This window comes from Rhinolophus sinicus, linkage group LG01 (genome assembly GCF_036562045.2).
Source record: "Rhinolophus sinicus isolate RSC01 linkage group LG01, ASM3656204v1, whole genome shotgun sequence".
Taxonomy (NCBI): domain Eukaryota; kingdom Metazoa; phylum Chordata; class Mammalia; order Chiroptera; family Rhinolophidae; genus Rhinolophus; species Rhinolophus sinicus.
Window position 1 is genome coordinate 129,238,991 of NC_133751.1, and position 18,778 is coordinate 129,257,768.

The following is an 18,778-nucleotide window of genomic DNA, read 5'->3' on the forward strand; positions in this document are numbered from 1 at the left end:
AGTTTAAAGATGAACTGCTGAGGGATATGAAGGCATGAAACTCTCCTATAGAAAGCAGGGAGGTAAATGATAGTCTTATGTCAAAGATTTCAGCAGCTATAGGTATCAGAAAGCACTTGGCAGCTTTATAGCTGCCATGATTATTCCTGTATGTGTCACTTCTGGCCCTTAACGCAGCCCCTTTCCCACTTGGAACTTACTTGTGGCAGCTGCTGACAAAAACAGGAAGTGATTAGAATGTAGTTTGTTTTTTCAACTCTCTGAACTTTGAGTTTTGAAACAAGCTTCAGCAGAGGATTTACTGCCTGGCTCTACTACCTCCAATTCTTGTAAAAAAAAAAACTGTGTAGGCGTTCAAGTATCAGTGTAAAACCCCACACAAAGACTGACTTAATATCGACCTTTGCACACTCGCCATTCCCTTGCATGTTAAATTCAAGCTAGCTTTTTTTTTTTTTTGGATACAAATTGGTGGGGGTGGGGAGAGAAACAGGGAACCGGGAAGAGAAGGACAGGGGAAGTTAAACCTTCCCTCCCTCCCTCTCTTCCTCAGAAAACCAAATATGGCATCTTCCATGAGGAGTTTGTTTTCTGACCACAGCAGATATGTTGAATCCTTTCGGAGGTTTCTCAACAATTCCACGGAGCACCAGTGCATGCAGGAATTCCTGGACGAGAAGCTGCCAGGCATAATAGCAAGGTAACAAAAAAGGACGTTTTTGTCAAAGGGACCAGCCTCCCTGCTTTCTTTTCAGTGACAGATGAGTGGAGCCCAGCCCTGCAGGCTGGGCGAGGGGAAAAGAACCTGCTACTGATAGCAAACCAGGCTCCCGCCTCGCCCGCCCCCGCCCCAGGCCCCTTTTCCTGTGGTGCTTTAGTTAGACATTTGCTTTAAACATTCAAAGGTTCCTATTTGTGCAGCATTTCCAGCTGCATGGAGATAAGCTTTAACCATTTCAAGGCACAAATTCATGTTCATCTGGGAAAAGATTAGATGCAAACCTCTGAGCTCAGATTTTTCAGCCCTCCTCTAAATTGTGCATTCAAAAAAGTCCCAAGTGGAGTCTAATATTCTTTTCATTAGAATCAAATATAATTACCAAATACTATTTGCCCCTGAGGATTGAGCGGGTACCTCTCAGTTCTAATATCCATTTAAATTCATTTTCCTTATCCATTACTATTGTTATCACACTCCAAAATAAAATAAAATGAAAATTGTCTTTTCCATTCAACTTAATATTACCAATGTGGCCCTAAAAAATGCATTTTCCCATTATCAGTGAAACTCACTAGTTCCTATCCTTCTTGCAGACTACTTTTTTTGGTGATTAATGTGTTCAATTTGTGCCAGGGCTGATAAGCATTATGAGAGTAACAGATTCCACATGCTAAAGATAATCAAATCACTTATCTAGGGGTGGATTGCTGTAACTTACTCTGCTTCAGGAAATAATGATGGAAAACTAGTAGGAAGAAATGAGTGACTGTAGATCCAATTTGCAACAGCAAAAGAACTGATATTTTATCTTTTGCTGGCTTTCTCTCTCACAGGCTTGAAAGTCTCTCACCAGGATAGTACAGTACTTCTGCCTGACCACAGCAGACATTGTTGGATGTGTATGGAATTATTTCCCTTTCTGTTTTTCATGGTTCAGTTTTTAGATGTGTTTCTTCTCAACTTAAAAAATGTTTTCAATTATAGTTGACATACAATTTATGTGTTTTTTAAAACTAGAGTATTATATAACTTATTAATAATTAAAAAGTAATAATAATGCAAAAATCAAAGCAGGCAGCAAACTTCTTATCCGGAAACTAATTATAGTTTACTCTTTCGGGTCTTTTTGTTCACTTCTAAAATTAAAGGTAATGAGTTAATTTCTGAGTTCTTTTGCAGAACTATATATCTGTGTTCATGTCTATAGCTTATCCATGTACTTGGTTTTCTTTAGCCATCAGTTTGGTTTGAAGAAACACCATGGATGGATATAACATAATAAATGATGACCCCCCATCTTCAAGGTGTATACAATCTAATTGGAAATATTGAATGTAGAATTTGTTCTGAAGAACTTCCAAAGGCATAACTAATTTTGCATTATAATTAGGAATGATCTACATCAAAGTATCATTTATTCAAAAAGTAACTTTTTTCCTGAAGGTGATGTTTGGAATGAGAGTTAGCTGAAGCACCTTCAAATTGCTGCTTAAAGTTTTTTCTAAGTTACATGTAGGCGATATGCCTGCCTAATTTTTTATTCCAACAATTTTTTTGAAGGTCAAATGGTTCTAAAAAGCTTATAACAACAACAGCAACAAAAACACTGGTTCCATGCCCTACCCAATCCCATCCCTGACTCCCACTCTCCAGAAGCAACTACTTTCAACACTCAAATCTTTTAGTTGTTTTTTATGGAATTTTCTATCGTAATTCTAAATAACATGTTATTCTTCTCTAAGTTTATTGTATTAAAATAGCTAAATAAACATGCACATTTCCTCCTTTATCATGTGAATGTATTTCAAAATTTTTGTATAGATAATTTGAGTGTTATATCATTTTACCTCTATACATATTATTTATAATTGAACAATACACTATACTACAATTACATTCCCTTTTATGTACTTTTTGTTGTTTTACCTAGAGTTAACTATTGTTTTAATTTTAGCTTCTTCGTAGTTTTCTATGTACCTATCATTATTTATACCTCAACAAGCAGAAGTATTAATCTCCTCTCAATATAGTCCAACAAATCAAGTAGGCTGTTAATTTTTCCTAGGGGAACATCTTTTCTTGTGTTCTCTGTTCTTTTTTCCCCAGTCTGTGGTGATTTGCCCTTGGCCTGCTATACAATTATAGATAAGGGAATTTATTTCATGTTCTAGAAATTCTCTTCTCCTCTCTCTAGTATTGGATTCCCTGATTCTGGGACTTAGGCCCTTCTTTTCTTGGTTTCCTTTGTCTTGGCTTTTTTTCTTTTCTTTCTTTCTTTTTTTCTTCAATTAATCGTTTAACAGCTTCCCAAGAAAAATTTACATGGGAGGTAAACTTTTTGAGTCTTTGTATATTTAAAAATGCCTTCACTCCATGCTCATCTTTGTTTGGTGGTTTGACTAGGTATAAGACTATGCTGAAATGATTTTATATCAGAGATTTAAAAGTATCCTTCCATTGTTTTTTAGCTACTAGAGTTATTGTTGAGAAATCCAGTACCATTCAAATTTATCATCTTTGGCTTATGACCTTTTTATTGTTTTTGTTTTGTTTTTGTTTTTCCTACGTAGAAGCTTTTAGGATCTTCTCTATCTAGTATTATAAAATTTTAAGATAATGGGTTGTGGTGTGGGTCCTTTTCACCCATTTTTGTTGGTATTGCCTGCGCCATTTCAATGGACCTTTAGATCCTTCAAGGAAACTTCGGTATTTTTCACTCATTCCTCCCCTCTCTTTTTTTTCTTTCTGGAACTTGTATTCATCAAACACCAGTCCTTCTGAATTGATTCCTTAATTTTCTTGTATTTCCAATTTTCTATATTTTTTCTTTTAGCTCTTCTGTTAATTTTTTGCTATTATATTTTTAGTTTCCAAATGTTATATTTTTATAGCATCCTGTTCACATCCTGTTCACCTTTCAAACGTGTAGTTCCTTCTTTTATCTGTTATAAAATTGCCCATTTTTCTCTGCATGTTGAGTTCTGTTTTTGTTTCTTTTGGTCTCTGTCTCTCATGTTAGGAGAGCTCCCCAGCTATTTGATTAGACTTGGTTGTCCATCCAATCAAATAATGAGGCTCTCAAAAGTGATTCAGATCCTCCTTGTGTATGTAAGGGAAAAGTTTGTTGAGTGGATAGCTCATTGTTGCAATTGGATGTGGACTCAGCTGTTTGTTGGGAGATTCTCAGGTGTCAATATATGCAAGTTTACTCCCTGAGATAGCTTGTTTTTCTAGGGAAGACTTCTTCAGTCCCCTATCTGGAAGTGAAGAGTGGGATGGGGAGAGTTACAGTATGTAGCTGTAAATAGTAAATGTTTTTGTTGTTGTTATACGTAATGCATTTAGATCCTTGCCTGGAAAATAGTAAGTTTTCAATAATTATTAGTTATTACAATATATGAAATGGGATAATAGTAACTCACAGAAGAGTTGTGAGGATTCAAAGAGTTAATTCATGTAAGTCCCTTAGCTATACCTGGAATAATAATAGTTGCTAATATATGTTGTATGCTTATCATGAGCCGACCCAATTTCCAAGAGATTTAGATGAATTAAATAATTTAATGCTCATAACTCCTCCATGAGTTAGATACCATTATTACAATCCTATAAGGTAGATGGTATTATTATTCTATTTCAGAGGTAATAAAGATGCAGAGAAGTTAAATAACTTGCTCAAGGTAACAAACATATCAGTAAACTGGAATTTCAACGTGGGTGCTCTGCTCCATAGCCTCACTGTACTATCCACAGACAAGCATTTTTAAGAATTAACCAAGAGCTTAGATAGGAATGGGTATATTAAGGCTCATGATTATGAGTTGGAAGATAATTAGAACTAAGGAAGGCAACTCATTCATAGGTGTGCTTGACTCTGTGCTTTCCAGTTTCCTTAAGAACCTTGCTTTAACCTGTCTTCATCCTATTACTCTGTGCAGGCTCTTCCACTTTAGCAAAAGAACAGACTTGTTTACCATCCTAACGCCTGAACAAACAAATAACATCCTTTGAGTTCATGTCTCCCCTCTAATAGTCACCTTTTTCTTCTCACTCTTTCATCCTATTTTCAGCACTCTCTAGGTCTTCTTCCTCTTTATCAAGTTCATTTTTAATCCCTCTGCTATTTGACTTCTGCCCTCAACCTTCTCTTAAAACTGCTATTTTCAAAGATATTCATGTTGCCAAATTCAATGGAGATATTTCCTTTTTTATTTTTTAGCAGTATACTCCACTACTTTTGACACTATAGATGGCTTTCTCCTTCTCTAATATTCCTATCATCTCTCTGAGCTTTACTGTTTTCCTCTGTCTTCTTTGTGTATTTCCCATAATCCAGTGACTTTTAAAAGTTCGTACTGCATCATCACCCCACTGCTCTTCCATTTGCAATATCCTTGGGTGATGGCATCTACTCTCCTAATTTTGACCATTACTTTATGACAACAATCCTCCAGAATATATCTTTGATGCTGATCTCTCCCACCCAGATTAAATCTTACATATCCAGATTTCTGTTGAGTTCAGATTTATCAAAACAAAACAGACAAACAAAACCCTAACAAAATGTAAACTTGCCATCAAACTATATTCTCCAGCACAATTTTTAGCTCCATGTTTCACCAAGTCATCCACGCTGGAAATTTGGCAGTCATTGTGCACTCATACTTTTTTCTGACCCCTTTACATCAGTCTAAAGCAAATCATACTGTTGTTTTCCAGTCCATCAATCCCACTCTATTTCTTGTACTAGAGTCATAATGTTTGGCTTTATTATCTCACATTTCACTTGAGAACAAAGAAGTATCTTCTTCATTTTTATATTCTCAATACCTAGAATAGGCACATAGTAAATATTTAATAAACACTTGTTCACTGAAAAGAAGTTAACAAGAAGGAAGGAAAAGAAGGAAGGTATCACACAGATAATATGAATCACCTTAGCCTTTTCCCCATATACAGTGAATGGCTAATTATATCACCAGACTCAAAGGCCCACTTTTTCTGTTCTTTTTCTCCAAATAAATTCTAAACAAATGGTTTATTCTGAGATATTTATACTGTATTTTAAAAGTTGACCAGTTCAAGATTGTTAATGAATGAAACCTATATTTCTAAAGATTTCTAAAGATATTAATATAACTACTGAATTAATGGAATCTTTTATGTTAGCCTAATTTTTATTCACTATAATTGTAGTCTGTTCTCTCAACTAGATTTGATAATCAAATTATACCAAGTACCTAGCACATTTTTCTTAAACGACATCATTTTTTTTTTTTTTTTTCAGGATTGGAGACACAAAATCAGAAATTAAGATTCTAAGCATTGGCGGAGGTGCAGGTATGAATAACACATTTTAAAATGCGTCTTTCACTTTACGTAAGCATGATTCTGTTTGATGGCAATATTGTTCATTCTTTGGGAAAACTATTTTGCTTTGCATTTGGAAGACATTAGCTTATTAAAACTAGTAAGAGTAATACCACTTCAACTCAGATTAATACCCCATAGATTTACAGGGTTTAGGACATCAACCTCTGTTACTCTCTGTAATGTAGAGAAGAGGTGGCTTTCTTTTTTATAAATGGAAAAACATACAGGATATATTTGGATAACTTTTATCCAAAATGATTTAACTGTTCACAGAAAAAGAAAATTTCATAAGAAATTTCTTAAGCTTAAAGTGTGGTCCTTGGACTGCTTGCTGGTTTGCAAACTGTTACCGGTCCACAAAAAGATAAGAAGTGTGCACTGAAATGTAAATAAGTGCACAGCTCCCTCCATTGAGAAACTATTGCTATGGGGGGAAATATGCTTAATGATGTAGTTAATTTATATGCTTGTGACCCCACTCTTTGAGCTGCACTTGCCTAAACTACTCCCTTCCTCTGATTCAGTTCCAAAACTTCCCTCTAAACATTCAGCACACTCCCCAGCCTCCTTTTCTAAGCTTTTCATGGTCTCATTACTCTTAGAGCCAGTGCTTTTATCTTAGGGGAAAATGGAAAGTCTGGGAAGGCAGATTGATGTGGGCATAGTTTCTGACTCTGCCACCAATGAACTGTGTGACCTTGGCTGAAACACAGGCTTCAGTTTTCTTACGGGGACAATGAATTATATAACATAAAGTTATAGTAAGAATTATAGAAATAACATTTATAAAGTGATTAGCACACTACTACTGTTCCTGTAAGGTGCAGGCTGATCTTCTGCAAAAATAAAAAAAAAATCCATCCCCAGGCTTTGCTTCAGATCCAACTCCTGAGTTGTGTTTTCTTTATTTTTAAGTTGCTGGTCATCTGGAGGTCTGAGTTAATGTATTAATATGTAAAATGTAGTCATATGTATTATTTCTGTCTTCCTTTCTCCCTCTCTTTCTTATTCTCTTCCTCCCTCCCTCCCTTCTTTCCTTCCTCCCTTTTTATTGTTTTCTTTTGGAATAATCACTGAGTGATGGCTTAGTATTTGTTACCACTTAGTAACTAGTGGATATTGCAATACCATTTGTTACATAGTGGTATGTGGTAACCTCTTGAGCCTCTTAAGTATAAGAGTTCTAGCACCATATGAATGAGTAAATTGTGGCCCATATTAACACAAGGATAACCAAGAGCCTTCTAATGGAATGGGATAGATACTTTTTCCATGTCATCGTTTGTTCATTTCTCATAAAATATACTGCGCTATAATGTAATAAGGACTAACCTTTAAAATCATTTTACTTTATCATCTTTCACCAATAAAATAGAAACCAACAAGGACAAATAATAAAGGATATTATCGCGAATGATCTTATAGAGAGTGTTTAAACTGAAATACTCTATTATTGCTTACTTGGTATTTTAAGTCCTAAGGATTATAAGAGTGATGAATTGCCCAAAGAGTGCTCTAATAATAATTCATTTAACCAAGACAGTCACTTCCAGGGTGTTTTGCACATGAGTTTCAGGCAAACGACAGGCAATGAGACTATCATTTGATATGGTCACTTGTGCTTGGAGAAGAAGAGAAGACGTACAAGGAAAGTAATTAAAACAATCTCTATCGTGGCCAAGTTAATTGACCTTCTAATATAAAGTTAATTGAATTTCTAATGTAAATTTATCCAGATGCTTATAAGCTATCTAGAGAAAGGAACATTTGGCCCACACAGTTATTCTTTACATAAAGGTGCACATAGGAGCTAATATAGAGAACTTATCAAAACAAAGGGAACAATACTTGGAGTTTTGACTGAACCCTAACATTGTATTAAAAGCAGGCTCTGCCTTGGGGAGAATGTGGGTGCCCATTAAGGTTACTCTTCATGAGAAATTGATCAGAAATATAATAACTCCAAGAAAAATTCAAGCTATGCTTAGCTTTCACTGCTAAAATAAGCTACATGAAATCAAAAGTCATACATTTAAAAATCTCGAGGTCTAGGTGTCCCTGGCCTGGAAGAGCAGTATTTTGTAGGGGAGAGGAAACCCCACTCATATGAGCACTCAGCTTGAGGGCTCATGTACCCACTGGGGCATACTTATCTGATAACCTGTTATTGCCTAACTTCAAGCACTGGGCAAAAGAACAACATATTACTATACAGCGAGGAATTTCCTATTCTTGCCTAGAGAAGTGGTCGCCCTATATGTTCCACAGTCTACAGTGTGTCTGCGACTTTTGCTAAGAGTCAAAGCAAAAGACTCTTTGCTAAGAGTCAAGTCTGTGGCTTGACTACCCTTCCAAATCAGTCACTGAACTCCAATGCCTGGTAAACAAGGTCGTTGGCCTTCTCTGGTACCTTTGGCTCAGCTCCCATAATGCATCTTACCGGAGTCTGCTTCAGTCTTAGCTTATAGTTCTCTTTCGTTTTACTTCCTAGATCTTCTTGGTTGCCCAGAAACCTGCAGATCATATTCTGCATGCCTTTGGTGTAAATATTCTTTCTGCATTCATAACAGTGCTACCACTCCTCCCCACCACAATGGAAAAACATACCAAAAGCAACAAACAAAACTTTCCTATGTGAAATTGGTGCTTTTATGTCACTTAGTGCTCATTTTCTTTGGTGGCCTATTTGATTTTCTTTTCAGAAACGTGAGCAGGTGGTGCATATGTACTCTTTCTGTCTTCTGACTCTCTTCTGTAGAGGTTGATGTTTGTGTGGAGAGAGGTTCCATAGTTTAAGAGACAATGTAAATATTTGAAAGGTTTTTGGCAATTTCAAGTCAGAAGCCAAGCAATTATTAGGGCTCTGAGCAGTTGAAAAGAAAGGACATCGGTGGGAAACTTTTTATGTCATCTTTAAGTAATCTACTACATCAGTAAATACAATTGATAAACAGTACTGCTATCTATAGATTATATGTTTAATGTTAGGAAAATGTATGAAATATGTGAACTCAAAAAAGGAAAGAGAGAAAAGCAGAAGAAAAACAAATCATGAACAGAAATGCAGACCGCATAGTTTTTACAGAGGCCAGACTGGGAAGTATAAAGTTGTGTGTGTATATGAGCTTTAATGAAATACAATGAGCAGGCAAGATTGCCTTATTCCAGGTCTCAAAGTATTCATACCATTTTCATTTCAGCAACTGGTTTTAGATATTGAGAGCAATTGCACTGTATTTGAAATCTCATAGAATATGCTTTTGGGTCCATCTTAGGCATTGATGCTTCCTAAAATTAAACCACTCAATGGGGCTTCATTATTATTCAACTTTTAGTGAGTGTTGTCTAGATGGTACATAGAGAAAAAAAACTCATACTTTTTTTTGGTGAGGGAGAATGCTATTAATTTACAGTGCATACATTTACACCTAGAAAAATATTCCTGAAAGCAGTAACGGGCAATGTATTCCCTTTGCTGTGGGCTCTGCTTAAAGGAGAATCATTTTATCTGCTGCTCTGTTCAGTTCTTATATTTAAATGCCAGAAAATTTTATGGGGATTAAACAGGATTAGAACTCAAATAATCTCACTTTATCCAGCTTCCCACTTCTATTCATATTAACCTGTTGTGTACCGATTTAATTGCTATGCCCTATATAATAGTATATTACATAGATTTTTAATCCACTAAAGCGACTCACATATGAAGTATTGGTGGTTTGAACTTTCTCATAACAATTTTTGGTTGTTGACAGCAGTTATGTGGTTTTCTTGTTCTGTAATATAGGGACACCAGCGTTCCTACAGAGGTTAAAAAATAGAAGACCATCAACATACTCAATTTACAAATAAGAAACCTTAGAACCACCAAGTCAGAACAAAACTCAGGTCTCTTGAATTTATATATTCTCTCTATATTTATTGGTCCAGTCCAACAAATTGTACTAAACAGATATAATAGTTAATTGTTAACTTGGTAAAGGAGAGATTAGGTACTTAGTAATGACTGGATATTTGAAAAATTAATTTTATTAGATTATTAATCTTCTTTTTCCATAAATGGCATGTTAGAGTGACACAGAGGTTTTGTTTTCTAAGCTACAAATAATTAGGGCTGGAAATGGAAGAGCGAGCCAGTGGGTCAGGTTTAGAAGCCAGAAGGTGGTAAGAAGCAAAGGTTAATGTTTTCTAGTGGTTCAGAATAAGCCAACAATCTATATAAGCAAATTAGGAATGACTGGAGAAATATAGGGTATTGAGGGAATTTTTGCCCAGAAAAATAAGAATATGAATGTGCTTACTGCCATATTGAAATATTTCCTGTTGATCAAACTACAAAACATTTGCCCCTAATGGGCCAGTGGTTGAAAGAGAGATTGATTTCTTGGTTCCGTATTAGAATTTACTAATGATCAAACCTGTCCAGAAATGAAAGTACACAGCTTGGGAGGTAAAGAGCTACCTGTCACTCTAGGAATGTCAGCAGAAGCTGGAAAAATACTTTTCAGACATGCTGTGAAAGGGACTTAGGCACTGATTTCTTGGGTGGCTGGGCTGTTAAATGTGCTTTTTCAGTCCAAAATATTTATGTTTTATGAGTAACGTTCTAGAAAGAGGTAGGCATTGGTGTGGCTAGCCCCATGTTTGGTTACATTAAGGAAGTGGACTCTATATGGGACTGTTAGATACGCAGAGAATTTTTAGTCTTCATTCTAATTGCTTATAACTTGAAATAAGTAAGAATTGTTTTACTTATATGCAGCATACTAGCAGTTACTCCATTATTAAAAGGATATGTACTCTAGTGATTATGATTCACTAATAAAACAGGATTTAGGATGGTCTACTTCAGGTAACCCTCATTTGGGGCCTCAGATATAAAGTATTGTTAAAGACATTCACAACTCTGTTATTTAAAACATAAGCTACTTTCCATATATAAATTTACCAAAAAATAGTGTACCTCATTGTATTGTATTTAAAACTTGCAGTGAACATGAAATTATTGTTAAAGACAGATACATTTCAGATTTGAGAGAACTGAACACGTGCTACAACCCTGGAACCATTGTCATTAAAACCAGAGTAAACAAGATCATTTGGGCTAATTCAGTCAGGCTTGAAACAGGATAACAGGGGATAATGAGCAGAGTTAAGACAAAACTGTCATTTGCACCTTAAATGACTGTATACTTAGAAAAGCAAATAAACTCAGTTGTACAGCTTTAGAATTAATAAGAACTCAGTAATGGCCTGGATCAGGTGACATAGGTAAAAAGCAGTGGCAGATCTACATTTTTTGCTGTCGTTGTTAACATTTGAGTGTTTTCATGCACAGTTTTGATTACTTACAATGTACTTGGAAGTCCCTGGCATTTGGTTATCTGTAATTTTGCTGAAGGACAAATTTGTACCTTGCCAGTTCTTATGCCAGTTTGGGACATAGTCTCTTAGTTAGTGATTAGGCTTCCACTGACATACACTATTGAGTAAAACTTTGTGATTCAATACAAACATTCATGCAACCTTGGTGTTGGGGGGAAGTCTGTTGTCATCTTCATTTTATACATTCTGAACCTAATAATGCCCCAAGGGGTTTGGATGTTCTAGAGACTGGGTCTCTACCCATGGTCTTCTGTAGCTTAGTCTCTAGTAACTGTAACAAATTGGTAGAAATAATAATAATAATAAATTGATTAGGTAGCTAATAACATATTTAATACAAAATATAAGAAAATTGAAGAAAAGTTCAAGTATTTACTGAGAACAATATGAGATGATTTAGAAAGCCAATATGCAGTAGTGAAGAGGTTATAGCCCTATAAAAGCTTTCATGTACAAAAGGTAAGGGTAGGAAATGAAACAAAATGTTCCTGAAAGTAATGTGACATTGTGTCAAGAACAATTCTGATAGTGATTTCATGCTCAAAGGCCTGGTCATGCTGGTTGTTAAAATATTGACATACTTGGTAAATAGCCACTCCCCTGCTGCCCTACCACAGCCCCAACTGCTGCTTCCACCCCTCCTCCTGCACTCCCGTACACCCCTCCTCCCCACCTACTCTGGACCCCTGACCCCCACCTCCAAGGCCTCCAGCAACTGGACTGGACTTGCTAGCCCAGGACTTCGAAGAATGTGCTATAATTCTTCAGCCTGCATCCTTTCTCAGCAGCTGGCACCTTAGGCAGGGTTTTTTTGTTTAATTTTGTTTCATAGCACTAAAGATCAAGGGACTCATTCTAATCATTAATTCTAGTTCTTGCAATTCATCTGAAAAAAAAGACTTTTGCAAAAAATTTGTGGCTCATTGTCAGGTTCCTCATAATAGCAAAAAAAAAAAAAATTAAAACCAATTATAACTATCAACCTACCTATCTAAAACTGTGTAAAATATATTTCCATATATAAATATATATTAATAGATTCACATATAAATGTATACATTTATATTTTATATCACATATGAAAGGTTAATAATTAAATTAAGCATTGCACATATTTTTAGAGAATATAGTGTTACCACTATAAATAACACAGCCAAATAAATTTTGATATATTCATGGTTTAACTCTTAGTTAAGAAAGTCCAAATTATATATACGTATATATAAAATGATCTCACCTGTGTAAACTAAAGAAAATTATTTGCTCAAAGAAAAAAAAAAAAAAAAAGCTTAAGAGGAAATAAACCAAACATTAACTCTTGCTTTTTCTAGTAGTCAGATATTGATTTTCTACTTTATACTTTTGTCTATGTCTCAAGTTTTCTGTAGGACATGAAAAATAAACTCAATTAAAACTCTAATTTTATAGTTGATGAGAGATGATGATAAAGAGTAGACTCACTGGCTTCTGACAGCTTCTTCAGGTATTTGAGTGATGCCCAAAGCACTGTCCTGACACATATGCTTTCATGACAGTTTTTCTTCGAGGCCATTTTTTGACTCACCAGTAATATTAATAGTATTAGACCTGTACAAATGTGTTAAGAACCGTCTCGCTTGTGTTATAGCTTAGCAGAGCTTTTGTTCAGAGCCCATAGATTCTCCCACAGCTGCTCAGAGTACCTGTTAGCCATGAGCGTGAGGGTGAGGCTGACCAAAGGATGGCAGCTGTCTGCTGTCTGTTTCTTGCACTACTTGATGTTTTTCGTTATTTCTTGCTTCTTATTCCACAAGGACAACAGGCTCTCAGATTCTAGTCACATTAGGGTATAAATGACTAATAATTTTCCTCAGCAACATTTGTGTTTTAAATGCTATTAACATGGTGGGCCAATGGAGTGGAGCTTAGAAGGGAGATCATGAAGGTATTTGAGAGAGGGGCAGAGTGAGAGACAGCCCGTGAGACGATGGTGCAGAGCGTGCAAGCGAGTGCATGCGCACTGATACTGATGCAGTCACACCAACTACATGATTATCTTGCACTACGTTTGCCAGTTCAAGTAGTTTCATATTGTAAATCCTGTCATTGGGCATGAAGAAGGTAGAAGAACTTTAACACTTCATTAAAGGTAACTCAATGTAACTTTTAAACATTACAGTAGTGTGTGTATATCATTTATCTCTCTATGTATGTACTGAAGTAGCAGTCAAGCATCTGTGTTTAAAAATACCTGAAACTAATTTTTTTTAATTATAAATTAAAAGTTAAGGCAAAATTCAGTCTTTTTTGAGTTGTCTATCAAATATCTCTACACTTCAGTGTTCAGCACCCTTTGAGGCATTTTCTCGACATTTGTATTTCTTAGTACATTTCCGTAGCATGGCTTTTCTTAGGCCTCCAGCAGTTGCGAAACATTCCGGCAGTATTGTTCCTGGGCCACCAGCCAGAAGAAACATGAAAGCAAATGACAATGCCCTTTTGACTCAGAATTTATATTTATAATCCCCTTTCTGAGACCCTACAGCTATTTCAATATTCTAATTTTCCCATACTGACAGAACTGCTTCAACTCTGAGGCACCAGGGTAGGGAAAAGAAACAGAGAGAGAAAGAAAAGAAGTGATCTTGTCAAGAATCTAAGAATCTTCTATCTTTCCCACTGCAGCTCAAAATCAGATTGTTCTTACTCTGGTGGCAAACACATAGCTGAAATTATTTTTCATCACTAAGCACAGTTGTATGGGCAGCTTTTCTCCCTAGAAACAACTTGTGCGTGTGTGTGTGTGTGTGTGTGTGTGTGTGATATTCTAGTAGAGAGAACAAGGCAGACAATAATATTAACACAACATATAATAATTTTTTTTCCTGCTTATAATCTCAAGAATTCACGTATATTTCAATATGAGATATGAAGCAAGAACAGACAGAAACTGAATGAGAGGAGAGAGCTCAACAGTATTTAATCTTCCATTTTCTTCACCTGCAGATTTTCTATCTGGGGAAGCCCAGGGGTCTCAGGTTAGGATTTGTGTTTCATTTAAAAGGGGCTCAGTCAGAAGGACAAGCCATCATGAATTCATGATGATGATGAGTGCTTTTCCAAGTTGTCATTTTGCTATGGAGCTGCCCATTTAGAAATGTAAATCTTCATTTCCCTCATTTCTAGGCTCTTTCGTACTTCTCTTGAATGTCACCTTTTCCATGAAGCGTACTTGACAACTCTATTGAAAATCACAAAGGCCCCTTCATGGCTTCTTCTCACTCTTTTTTGCCTTTGTTTTTCTCCATGGGACTTATCACTATCCATAAACGTTGGATATTTTTGTCTGTTTTATTTGTTTCTGTATCTGGTGATTAGAACCTGGAATTTAGAAGGTGCTCAAAAATAGTTGTTGAGTTCATGTATAATAGCTTCAATTTACTAAGTAATTACTATATATCATGAACTATGGTAAGTTATCTCTATATAATTCCTCTAACTTTGACAATGACCCTGTAGCATAGACCATATTATCCCTAATTTACAGATATGCAATTTAAAGGACAGAGGCATTAACAAATTAGCATCAGGCAATTCTGGTGAATCCTATATTTGAGTTTAGTTTTGTTTCTCTATAGCCTTTAACTTTTTCATTTTTCCCCATTTTTAATCAAATGACCTTGGATTTCAAGCAAAAAATACTCTTATCTCATTAAATATATCCTTTAAATTCAGGGAATGGAAAACAGTTGTCTGGAAGATGAGATTCCCTCCCTTCCTTGTTTTTTAACTTTTTGTAAGCTCTGCTGTCAGGGATGACAATTATATGTCCCTCTTTAAATATAGGCATGATGCATTTAAAATATGGGTCATATAAAAGCAAGATATTATAACCACAAAAACATCTCTATGTAAAATTAAGTGAAACACTCAATGTACCCCAGAAAGGAGACATGAGAAATCATTCTATAGTTGTGGCTGATTTGAGTAAAAGGATGGTACAAAGGAAAGGGATTTGCAAGGAACGAGGTTTTTAAAAGTTAGTTTTCATTTAACTTTCCAAATAAAAAAGTCAGCATATTCTGTTTGATAGAAAATAACACAGGAGTGAACAGAACAGAAAAAATATCCACAATCCAGCCTAAAAGAAAATAATTTTTGATTGATGCTGACACATATCTTGATTTTCCTAACTTTGCGCAAGTTCCACATATTGATCAACTGAGAAAATCAGTAACATCATCATAAAATGCAGACTCCAAAATCATTAATTTGCTTTGGTGTCACAAAAGGAGAGGGGACGGGAGGGGAGAAGGGGAGGAGAAAGAAAAGAAGGATAGTATTATTGGAATAAAGTTGTTTAATCGTTACAATTTTTTCATTTGTCATGGGAAACTTTGTAGATTTTGTTACAAAACTTCGGGGAGAAATACGTAAAGAGGCTTCAGTTAACCCAAACAACTGCTGGAGTTTATGTGTCTGAAGGCTTAGGATGTCAAAATAAGTAGCTTACAGTTGTCAGAATTATGATTATGGAAAGCATAATGAGAACTCATATGTGAAAGAGGACTGACTATAAAATAAACATGTATTGCCTCATTCCCCTTACGTGCTGTTTTCTGGATCTCAAAGTTAAGATTTCCAGAAGACTTGGCAGTACACAATAAAAGCAGGCCATTGGCTTTCACGTTTCTTTTGTTTACCACTAAATTTGCTCAGAATTTCCAAAATATTTGATTCATTTCTAGTTTACTTTCCCCCATTCTTATGGTACATTAGTTTGGCTTGTGTGCTCTCTAGAAGCATTTATAGAGTGCTTAACGTCTGATACTGGAGCACATTCATAATGTTTCACCTCCTGGTCAGGTTTCAGTTGAGAAAGAACAAATTGTCTCTTCCCCACCCCACCCCCACCCTTTTATTCTGAATCTTTTTACTGCTGGTTCCTGATAGTGTGAGGTCTGATAATCCTTCATATGCTTTTTACTGATCGATGATCAAACCCATTCAGTTCTTCAATCTACCATTTTAGAGTCTTTGATGCTATTTAACAAACTCATTGGCATCAAGTTTTTGCTAGTAAATAAAATAGGTGAAGTAAAGCAATAATTTAGAACAGGGAACACAAGACAATTTTATCTGTGTTGCCAACTCTAGTCAGTTGATGTGTACTTTCTGTATAAAGGACTCTGATGCTACTTCCAGGCTCTGTGGGAATGAATTCCAAGGTAATCAGTCATGTGTGGAAGTGTTCAAGATGCATAAGTTGGTCAGAGGAAGTGAGGAAACGAGGGGAGAGTAATTATGGCAGAGGAGAAAGCAGGGGCAAAGGACAAAGAACATGGAAGAGCATGGTGTATATGAGATCAGAGAGGGAGAATGCAGGGTGGAAATGTAAGAAATTCAGGGTTCCTGGAGCCAAGTTTCAAACTATGAAGTTGTGAGAGATGAGAATAGCAGGGTGTTCTATGCTCAGTTAAGGAGCTTGTACTTTATCCAGTTGATTAGTCATTAGAAGGTTGTTTTTGTTTGTTTTCATTTTATTGGGGTGACAACTGTTAGTAAAATTACATAGGTTTCAGGTGCACAATTCTGTAATACATCATCTATACATCCCATTGTGTGTTCACCACCCAGAGTCAGTTCTCCTTCCATCACCATATATATGATCCCCTTTTCCCTCATCTACCATTCCCCTCTCTTTACCCTCTGGTAACCACTGAACTGTTTTCCATGTCTATGAGTTTCTGTTTCTTTGTTTGTCTTGTTCCTTTTGTTGCTTTCAGTTTTATATCCCACATATGAGTGAAGTCATATGTTTCTCAACTTTTTCTGTCTGATTTATTTCTCTTAGCATAATAATCTCAAGATCCACCCATGTTGTTGCAAATGGCAGTATTTCATCTTTTCTAATGGCAGAGTAATATTCCATTGTGTATATATACTACATCTTCTTTATCCATTCACCTATCGAAGGACACTTTGGTTGTTTCCATGTCTTGGCCACCGTGACTAAAGCTGCAATGAACATTAGAGCACATATGTCTTTATGGATAAATGTTTTCAGATTTTTTGGGTAGATACCCAGAAGAGGGATTGCTGGGTCATATGGTAATTCTGTTCTTAATCTTTTGAGAAGGTTTTAAGAAGGGAAGTGATAGCCTTGCTTAGCTTAGAGTTTAATGGTTATTGTAGTGATGGCTTTGAAGAAGACAAAGTTTAATAGAAATAGGCTGAATTTTTTAGGATGTTTTTATAGTATTCTAAGAGATGGATCATTTGGGCCTGAACAAAGGCATTGCTAGTAGGGCTGAAAAAAAGAATGTAAAGAAACATTTAGCAGGAAAACTTACAGATGGCCAGGGAAGGAAGATGAACGAAGGAGCAAAGTTTGGGTGGCTAGGTGATGTATTAAGAAAATACGTATAATGAAATGCTAAATGTTTAGACTAGACTGTAATACTATAGAACATCTGAACATCTTCTCTGTTGACTTTCTTTGTTGGGAAAGAGGTTCATATAAATCATTTTTAAAAATTCATGTCTCCTAATTTTGAGGGATACTAGAAAGAAAACTATGAAGGCTATGAGACCAAGGAATATATTATCTTATGGGAGCTCTCTCTCACTCTCTGTCTGTCTGTCTATCTATCTATCTATCTATCTATCTATCTATCTATCTATCTATCTATCTATCATCTATTATCTATCTAATCTCACAATAAGGAATAATAGAGTCCACTATAAATAACAAATATAGCACTGAAAATAAGTGCCTTATGAGCACAGTGGCATTATTTATTGTCAAATTCAGGATACTTTTAAGAGTGAGAGGTGGTGGAAGTAGATAAAATAATTAAAATTATTATAACTTTTTGAAATATTTATTGAACAAGTTTTTATTATATTTGTCTATTTATTAAATAGTTCTTTTAAAACCTATTTTCAAAAATAAAGTTCTAATGATAATACTTTGTTATAAATTTAAAAAATATACAAGAAAACTTAAAATAAGAAAGAAAACCACATGGGACGCCATCACAATGAGCATCAAGAGGAAGTGTCCCTGGCAGACAGGAAGTATGGTTACCTGACTTATGAAGTCAGAGGTGGATTTTATGTGCTAACTCCTGAGGAAATAGTTTCATTATCCCCTCTTTTTGTTCATTCATTTCTGCAAATGCATGGATGGTTCATGCCCACACATGGTCGCACGTTCTTGAGGTTGTTATGTGCACCATAGTTTCTATCTCAGTTGCAAGTCTAGCATTGTGGCCTCTGTCATTGCCCTAAGAGGAGGTACTAGCTGGCTCTGACTAG

General features: G+C 35.7%; 1 protein-coding gene and 1 long non-coding RNA gene across 2 annotated transcripts in view; one reads left to right on the top strand and one right to left on the bottom strand.

Annotated features, from left to right (window-relative positions):
* Positions 1 to 250, bottom strand: part of LOC109458701 (uncharacterized) — a 264,722-nt gene extending 264,472 nt beyond the window's left edge. Inside the window, exon 1 of the long non-coding RNA XR_012497479.1 lies at positions 201 to 250. This is a non-coding gene — a long non-coding RNA (uncharacterized LOC109458701). The remainder of the gene's footprint in view (positions 1 to 200) is intronic.
* A 222-nt stretch (positions 251 to 472) lies between these two features.
* HNMT (histamine N-methyltransferase) overlaps positions 473 to 18,778 on the top strand; it is a 35,058-nt gene continuing 16,752 nt past the window's right edge. The window contains exons 1-2 of the mRNA XM_074335751.1: positions 473 to 700; positions 6,009 to 6,061. Coding sequence (XP_074191852.1) covers positions 564 to 700; positions 6,009 to 6,061 — 190 coding nt within the window. The 5' untranslated portion in view covers positions 473 to 563. The remainder of the gene's footprint in view (positions 701 to 6,008; positions 6,062 to 18,778) is intronic.